Genomic DNA, 9,632 nt, shown 5'->3' with positions numbered 1-9,632 from the left:
TCGGAAGTACTTTGGAAGCCACTCTTGGAGGTGGCCGAGGAGGGTCTGGAATATTGTCATTTGGATTCGCACTGGCATTGCGGCCTATACGTTGTCCTTGAGGTGCAAGAGGCACCTCATCTTGCCAAGATCATCTACCTCCTCCCCTGCCATCACGTTTCCAACAGGGTCATTAGCGTTGTTTAAAGCCATGTTGGTGCCTGAGTAGTGACACAAACAAGTAAGTAACAAAGAAGGAAAGAAGAACAATACACAAAACTAACTAAATAGATAGCCAAAATCGTTAGCTCCCCGGCAACGGCGCCAAAAATTTGATCGCAGCCTACTCCACACTACTAAAAAGCAGGAAAAGAGGGTCGCAATAGCTTTTACCCGATTTGTGGGTCAGGATTGATTTCCACAAAGAGCTAGGAATGGAGTCGAGTATCTATTTAGGTTGGAATTGCGTATTTGTTCCAAATATCACTTCTAATCATTTTTGGGTTTTATTTATATTCTACTATTATCAAACTACAAATTATAATTGCTACTAGATTAACTACGAGTAAATTGCTACAAGTTGTATCTAATAGTTTAAAAGGCACTAGGGTAGTGGCATCCTCCTAGGCGGCCAATTGACGGGTAATTGAACCTAAGGCATGATTGACATGATTGGGGAATATGCGATAACCGTTGCACAATTTTACTCACTCCCACACCTCTCGGTAGAGGGAGTAATTTTGCCCAATTGACTTTCTCAAGACCAATAGGGTAGGCAAATTTGCTCAAGCAACTGGGGTTCAAGTCAGGTATTACTCTCTCGAGGTTTAACCCTTTAATTGGGACTATCAATTCTCTTGAGTCCATCCCAATTCCTTGTTGGGTCCATTTCGGAGACTTAGGCTCTCTTTCTCAAGAAGAACCCAAGTCAACTTAGCACAAACTAGTGTTTGCAACCACTAATTCATAGATTAAACCATGAAATTGACACAAATAACAAACACCCATAGTCAATCTAACCTTAAATCACAACACCCATCAATTACTCATACTAGGGTTGAGCCACAACCCTAGCTAATGGGTCTAGATACTCATATGAAGAGAAAAACAGAGAAATAGATGAAGATAAAGACATATTAATTAATTGCTAAGGTAAATACAAAGATTCAATAATAAAAACTAAGTAAAAATGCCCTAAATGGATAAGAAAAGTCTTCTCACGAGCGCAGCTAAAGTCTGATAATATCTGATACCCTAAAAATGGAAAAAGGTTCTATTTATACTAAGCTAAAAAAACTGGACAAAATTGCCCCTACGGGTTAGTGCGGCCGCACTAGGCTCTTGAACTTGCAATCTTGACTCTCTGAACCCAGGCTCCGCGGACCACACAAAATGGACTGCGGCCGCGGAGGCTTCTAGCGCGGTCCGCACAAACTCGACCACGGACAGCATAGGCTTGGACCTCTGAACTTGGCATCTCTCTGAACCTTGTCTCTGTGGATCGCACAGAATGGGAGCGCAGCTGCAGAGATCCACTGCGGACCGCACAAAGTGTAGTACAGCCGCATTGCTTCGAAGCCTGAAATGCTGAATCTCTGAACCTCTCTAGTGCGGACGGCACAAAGTGTAGTGCAGCCGCACTAGGCCTGTTTTTCCTGAGTTTGTCTTGTCTTTGGTGCTTGTGCAAGTTTCACTCCTTTTGAGTTGATCTTTGACATCTTGTCACTTTGTTGATCAAACATGCAATCAAGCATAACTTATGAATCTTTTGGGACTATTTTGTATGAATTTATAATCAAAGCGGAAGCAAGAAGGACCATAAAATGAGTCAAAATCCCTAGATATCAGTAGCCTCGCGATCGGATGCAGTAAGAACGGTATTGTGGACCTCAACCCACTTTGCCCTGGCTTCTTCAAATTGTACCTTTAAATGGCAGTCTTCTAGCTAAGGGTCACTACCTCTTGCTTGTTTTGCTACAATCGAGCCTCCAATTCAGCAGCCTCAGCAGCTCGTACTTCTAATTTCGGAATGGGGGCAACAATTTGATCTCGCTCAGCCAACCATTGATCCCGTGCAGAGGTAAGTTTTTCTTTGTCAAGTATTAATCACTGAAGACCGTCGGAAGCAAGGAAGTTAGCCTCCAAAATTGAAGTACAAACTAAAAACCCTTCTACTACAACGATAGAAAGAATAACAGAAAGAACAAAGATCGTACCATCCCTGCGTTATGCATGGCATTATTCATCAAATACTCTCCCAAGAGAGATTGTATTTTATTCCTGGCCCTTTTCGAAGCTAGAGGCTTCAGATAATTAGCAAGTTCCATTGGACGGGACAACAGATGACATCCGGTAGAAACTGAGAGGGCAACACTCCTCCTCCTTTGTTGATCATCGGAGGGGGCAGAATGGTTATGTTCTAAATTCCTATAAACTGGGGACTGGGGAAGAGGGACATCTTCCTTTCAAACGATAGTGGCCGGTGGAGATGATGTAGCAGTTGTTGGTGACGAAGGCAGTGTTTGAGAAGAAGGTGGTGAAGCTGTTGGCTTTGTAGATTGCGAAGCAGCTGCGGCAAAAGCAGTGCTGGTTGTTGGTTGCTCACCAACTGAAGGCGGAAAATACCCGGTACCCAATATCATGGTACCAAAACAACGACTGGGACTCGGAAGCGAGAGTTAGCATCTTTCACTATATCAAACTCCCCTCTGAGTGTCGGGACATCATCCCTAGTTGGAGTAACTAACTCAACAGATTGACCATTATGTTGAGCTAATGAAGGTTGTCGTCTTCTATGTAGAGAAGCCTCATCATTACTGGCTCCTCCATCATCGTCGATCACCACGGTGTCTATGGCTGGCTCGGGCATGATGCTCATCACCACTGTGCCCACGGTTGGCTCAAGAGTAGCACTCTTTGTCTTTTTATTTCTACCCTCGGCTGCGGAGGAACGACGCCTCTTTGCTTGCTTGTTCTCCGGTCGAGGACTCCGAGAAGAAGCACTTGCACTGGAAGCAGTTCGGTGATACCTGTTCAGGTAAAAACCTCCTATAGCAAACTTGCTGCATTGATCGGATTAGCCAAAACATCATCCTCGGGGACGGTAACAAGCCCATGTGGTAGACCTGAACTCAACGGGAGAGAAAGGTTAACCAAATTTCCTTTACGAAAGGTAAAAACAAGATGAGTTCTGCCTACCATAATTTTTGGCCTTCTACCCGTATTTAAGGGCCAACTTTTTCCACGTGCGGGTCTTGGATGTAGTGATGTCTAGAATTTTCTAAACCCGTTGGTCCAAGCCTTCAACCCTTGGTGGTGTCCACCGAGTTGCTGAAATAGTGAAAGAACAAGGATCAATAACAGCATGGGACGACCTTTAACTGGAAGAAAAGATAAGCGATGAACTTATGAGTACGGTTCCATACTTCTGGAAAGGATAGAGTCGTGGCCGGGGTGATATCCCTGGGGAAACTACAATGAACTGCTCCATCCACCCGCGATCGTTGTCATCATCCATGTTGTTGAGCAAAGCATGGTAACCACATTTGCTAAAGTTTATCATTCCCCCATGGAAAATCTTTTTTTTTTGGGGGGGGGGGGATAAAGGTTCATCAGTGGAGCTGGGGGCAGCTCTTCTCCTGTCTCCTGGCATAGGCACTGAAGACAAGCAACAGTCCTCCATATAGAAGAGCTCACCTATGCCAAGAAGACTTGGTAACGAAGGCAAAACTCCAAAATAACGGATTCAAGCCCTCCGCTCAATGAGAAGGAGCCCAAAGTAAAGAAGAACGGGTCCAAAGTAAAGGAATACATATAAACATACGTAAAATTCTTCTTATAGAAAGTTAATCGCTCCGCCAAGTCAGGAGCAATGATGTTCAAATCCTGAAAACCACAATCTTCCTTCACAGCAGGGATGCTAGAATGACAGATGGAAGAAGGATACACGCCAACAACCCATGTTCGGGGTTAGCAGAAGGGTACTTATCTTCCAAGTCCTTAGTCATAATAAGCTTTGAAGGAATGATAGTGCTCATCATGGGAGGAGGAGCATTATCAACACTTTCTTTATTTTTTGAAGATATGGAATTTTTGGAAGAAGAGGCCATTGTTATCAGAAGAGAATAAGGGTTTTTTTCTCTGAAGAAGAAGGTTAAAGGAAGTGGAAAACGAGTATGAGTTGAGTAAAGAGAGTTTGAAAGAGTTTGGAAAATTATGAAGTGTAAAAGGAGAATGTTGATGCGTATAATTAAAGGAATAGACGACTAAAATCATGGCTGTAATTACCTCAATAACCGGCAAAAGTGTTACTGAATCATGGGATGATGCGTGTTCGGAGCATTAAATATGGAGAGTCGTGCTTCTAATCAACCGTCAGAAACTTTTCAGAAGGGGTCAGGGAATTTACTACCAAGAAAGGTATCTTTACCAACTTCCCGGTGACATAAAGTTATGCCACCGGAAAGCAGGAGGACTATCTGTATAGGGTAAAATATATTTATATTAAATGCTCGCATGATAAATCAACACATGGAGCCGAAGATAGAAGTCTACCAGATCTGAAGGCAACGATCTTGTTTGTTCCCGAAGGGAGTGGTGTTCATGAAGGAGAAATAAATACTTGTCACCCGCTAGCATTTAATGGAGAATATTCTATAGCATTAAGTACATAGTCCGTTACAAAGAATATGGCATTCACTGTCTACGTTATACATTATTCAATGGCTCTCATAATCGTTATTTAAGAAGGGCTTGATACTAGGACCTTGTTCTCTAGGCACCATTATAAATAGAGAACTCAACAACCATTGTAAGGACACAAATTTTCTAACAAGCTAATACCACACTTTGTTCAAAAGCTCAATAATATTTATCTTCTTGCTTAATAATATTGTTACTACTGCCTCCGAAAGCTCTGCTCCCAGAATCATGATTGCTACTGTTTTATCTCGATTTCAATGCTAAGTCTTATATTCTTGTCTAATTTATTTATCATTTTGGGATCAAACCGATTCACTTGTCTATAAACCACGTATAAATTTAATTGTACCGTTTTACGGGCAAACAAGTGTGAAGAGAGTTTTTTTCATATTATAAGTGTAATTTAACCCATTGTATTATGTTTTTTATTTTATTTTAATGTTATTAATTTAGCAATTACATTATTTTTAATATTTTTTAAAATATTATTTGTGCATAGAAGTTCAACTCTTGCCAGTTGCCACCACCCAATGAAAGGGGGGAAGAGAGGATAAATTAATGAGGGGGGAGGGAGAAGATAAAAGAAATGTGGAAGCAGGTGGGACATATCTTACGTGGGCACTTGATACTACACCTAGTAGAGAAAATTATTAGTTAGCTAACTAATAGAGACGGATATTCGTCCAGGTTCAACCTTTAGCTTTAGTTCCCTCCAATGATGCACTACTAGTTGCTGTTCCGCTCATATTCATATAAGTACATTTCTACAACTGCATATCTCTCTCTCTCTCTTTCTGAATCTCGTCTCCAGATTCATATTCATTCATCTTATTATAACAACTAATTTTATACTCCCTTAATTCCCTTTGTATTAGAAAGATGGAAATGATGAAGAATAAAGAGAACAAGGAGCTCTTTCATGTTGTTCATAAGGTTCCTTCAGGTGATGGCCCTTATGTTAGGGCCAAGCATGCTCAGGTTTTTTTTCTTGCTATAATTTGCTTCCTTTCTTTTCCTTAATTATTTACCCTTAAATATCTTATTACTCTACTTATGTTTGCAGAACTAAACATCTTTAATAAACTTACAAACTGGTTTCTTGATATATTGGAAATTAATCATTTCCGATCAACGAGCTAAGTTTATTTTATAAAATATTGGTGATGGTCCAACAAAAATGAAATGGGAAAGTGAAAAGGTGTAAAAAAAAGAAGAAGAAAATACTTTGCTTGATTTGTTGCTGCTATAAATATATTTCAAGCTAGATAATGCAAATTCATGGTTTAGAGTACTCGGTTTATCCGGAATGAATATTATAGGCCCGGCTAAAACAATTTCCACCCAACCTTCAAAACTAAGTTAATTAGGTCTGAAGTAAGGCTAAAATTTCATAATTAGCTCAACTAATATAGGCTATAGCTGCCTTTTCATGGATGAAAAGTACTTGACAACCAAGCTTGGTCAGATCTGGTGCTTTATAGTAAGATACATTTGATAGATCTATTGGTAGACACTGGTCAGAAATCTTATCTGTTTGGGAAGATACATTATGAAACTCAAAAAGTAATTTCGTTCATCCTAGCCACAGCATTCTTAGATAATTCAGTAATTATCTAGTAAGATATATATATATATATATATATATATATATATATATATATATATATATATATATATCCAGATTGTCTCAAAACAACCACAATCTCGTGGAATTATTAGGACATAGTGAAAATATAGAGAGCAAATTAAATGAAAGAAAAGATCCATATAAAGTTGGGACTAATTAAGTTTTACCCTTCCTTAATATGTTCTCTTTAGATCCAATGTCTGCTAGGAGTTATTAATCTGGTTAGAGATTTATACGTCGATAGAATACAGAGAACTTCTAATATTAGAGAACCTATACTTTTAAATAATATGGATAATTACAATACATGCATTCGACCACAATTAGTTACCTTAGCTTATAATTTAAAAATTCTCAAAACCATCCCAATTCCCCTATATATGGATGTTTTGAGTTTTGACGTCTCTTCCTAGTATCACGACATTTTAGGTTTGGACTACTTCTTGAAGCAAAAAGTGTTTCGTTTTATTAACTTGTGTGCATGCTAGCTCTAATACGTGAACCATGTGATGGAGATGGCACTTTTCCTCTTCTACGTGTCGTTTTGTTCTTTTTCTTACCTTTTTCATTTCTTTCATCCATTAATCGTTTTCTCATTTATGGACAAATTAAACAATAATAACGTCGTAAAACTATACAATATCCTTTTCAGCTGGTGGAGAAGGAGCCAGAAGCAGCAATAGTATGGTTTTGGAAAGCAATAAATGGAGGAGACAGAGTGGATAGTGCCCTTAAAGACATGTGTGTGGTCATGAAGCAACTTCATCGAACTGAAGAGGCTATCGAAGCCATCAACTCTTTCAGATCTCTCTGCTCCCAACAAGCTCAAGAGTCCCTCGATAATGTCCTCCTCGATCTTCTCAAGGTATATATATATATATGCTCGAGTTTTGAGAATGAAGAACAACTTTCGAACAATGAGAATTTAACTTTCTACTCGATGAGAATCTAAATTAATCGGGTCGAGTTTTGAATATTGGACAATAAAACCAAAAAATGAATTTACATAGGAAAAGGGGATAAGGGAAGTAAATATATACGGAGATTGAACATTTCACTAACATGGTGCATCCGTGCATGAAAGCTAATTTTGGACGGTTCACAAAGTGTGTTTCAAATTTCCAATCACTATTTCAGTTAAATTCTATTGTCACCTCATAGGCTTATACTAATACACATGGATACGTATAGGGGTGGCACAATGGTTCAAAAAAAACAGTTAATCACCCATATTTTCCATTTAGAAAAGGGATAACCAATGTAATTTTTACATTTGTAACGCCTCAAATTGGGGATTCCTCAAATTAGGGTGACTAACAATTCTCCCAAAAGTAATCATATGCAAGAAATCATTGGTTATGCTAAAAAGGTTCATGTGACAATTGATATACAAGACTGGAGTTTGCTCATAGACATGAGATGTATTACACCAACTATATTATAATATTATATGGACTAATTGTAATATATTTCACATGTATACAGAAATGTGGAAAAGTAGATGAACAAATAGCGCTGTTGAAACAAAAGTTGAGACAGATATACCAAGGGCAGGTCTTCAATGGTAAACCTACAAAAACTGCTCGCTCTCATGGAAAGAAGTTTCAGGTTTCTGTCGGGCAAGAGACAGCCAGAGTTCTGGTAACTATACTAGTACTACCTTTTACTATTTTCTTTAATCTAAAATATTCCCCTGACTTAAATGACAAAGCATGCACGCACAATTGCACATAGGTAAAAGAGTTAAAGCATTTATACGGTGACAGTGTGAGAAGAAATTTTATATTATCAGCATACCTATAAGATAATTACCCATAGAAAGTGGGATTAATTAGTTACCTGAAAATAAGAGAGGCTAAAATCCAACTTTAAAATAGGAGTATTCTTTAGTAGAATGTTCAAAATAAAAAGAAAATACAAAATATATGTACTGCTATAAAAGAAGGGATGCTCATACTGAGAACATAATCCACAAGCTGTAACATGTTTACCTTCTTTTACATTAGGGATCTTTACACTAATAGCCGATTATATTCATTGTTTACTTTTTCTAATCATATATATAGATTATATATAATTATACACATATAATACATAAATTATGTATGTATTATACCTCCACTGGCTATTTTTAGTTTAAGTCAACAATTAAAAAATGTTACAGGGAAATTTGGGCTGGGCATATATGCAAAATGGGAATTTTATGGCAGCGGAAGTTGTATACAAGAAAGCCCAAATGATTGATGCAGACAGCAACAAGGCCTGTAATCTGGCCCATTGCCTAATCAAGCAAGCCCGGTATGATGAGGGCCGAGATATTCTTGAAAATGTTTGGAGAGGCAATTATGCAGGTTCTGATGATCCAAAGACAAGGAACCGAGTGGAGGAATTGGTGCTGGAATTGGACTCGAGGCCATTCTTGCAAAACGTTCCGGGCCTAAATTTGGATGATGATTTTGTTAATGGGCTTGAACAGCTGATTAATGAATGGACCCCTTCAAGATCAAGAAGACTACCAATATTTGAGGAGATCTCTACTTTCAAAGATCAATTGGCTTGCTGATGATTTTCAATATTCAAATGATTTAGGTAGGATTGAAATATATTTAGCCATTCGACTTAGGTGAAAATAAATAAGCTAAGAGATGTGATCTGTGTAAATTGTGATGTAAATGAGATCTTTGGACAAAGTTTGGGGAAATGAATTGCTCTGCTCTTTGTTGTTGGTTAAAATACTTGTTTTTCGAAATTTACTGGCTCGATTAAATCAGCTAAATTGGATAAAATACTACTTATCAAAAGGCCCTCCTTTGAAATTTCTGGTTAAAATACAGAAATTATAATCGTCTTAGCACACCACTTGACCATTGACTATAATAAACCACTAAGTGGGGGTGTTAGAGTTTCAACTCTCTCAAACATACCCTTCTTTAACCATTTTAGATATTTCCAAAATCACAATGCAATACGTTCATTACTTTTTCGACCTTTGTGGAAAGTGCATATTGCTTCTTCTAAAGGATCTTTCTGGTCAGACGATGTATAAATTATTTACCCCAACTCAAGTTTTACATGACTTTCTCGGACGTAAAATGCATATACACCACGAAGTAGTCGACATCATCGTTACTCGAGAAACACACTATTTCGATTCGGAGAAAAGAATTAAAGGATACACAAATTATGCGCAAGGGGTGTACATGGGGCGAGTTGGTTCGAATTTTTCAATTACCAAATAAACTAATTGTCTCGGATGATTAAATTTGTAAATCAAACCAAACCAACAAAAGTCGGGCTTTTTAATCACGATTTTTCTCAGGTTTTT

At 38.2% G+C, this 9,632-nt stretch overlaps 1 protein-coding gene across 1 annotated transcript; it reads left to right on the top strand.

Moving 5' to 3' along the window:
- Positions 1-5,361: 5,361 nt before the first annotated feature.
- Positions 5,362-9,040, top strand: LOC104224830 (protein SULFUR DEFICIENCY-INDUCED 1-like). The gene is made up of 4 exons (XM_009776539.2): positions 5,362-5,658; positions 6,960-7,172; positions 7,793-7,948; positions 8,472-9,040. Exons 1-4 carry the CDS (start codon positions 5,560-5,562, stop codon positions 8,868-8,870), a joined length of 867 nt encoding a protein of 288 aa, XP_009774841.1. The 5' UTR covers positions 5,362-5,559; the 3' UTR covers positions 8,871-9,040.
- The last annotated feature ends 592 nt before the right edge of the window (positions 9,041-9,632 follow it).

This window comes from Nicotiana sylvestris, chromosome 9 (genome assembly GCF_000393655.2).
Source record: "Nicotiana sylvestris chromosome 9, ASM39365v2, whole genome shotgun sequence".
Lineage (NCBI taxonomy): Eukaryota > Viridiplantae > Streptophyta > Magnoliopsida > Solanales > Solanaceae > Nicotiana > Nicotiana sylvestris.
The sequence above is the reverse complement of the archived record's forward strand: the minus strand, read 5'-3'. Positions and strand labels throughout refer to the sequence as shown.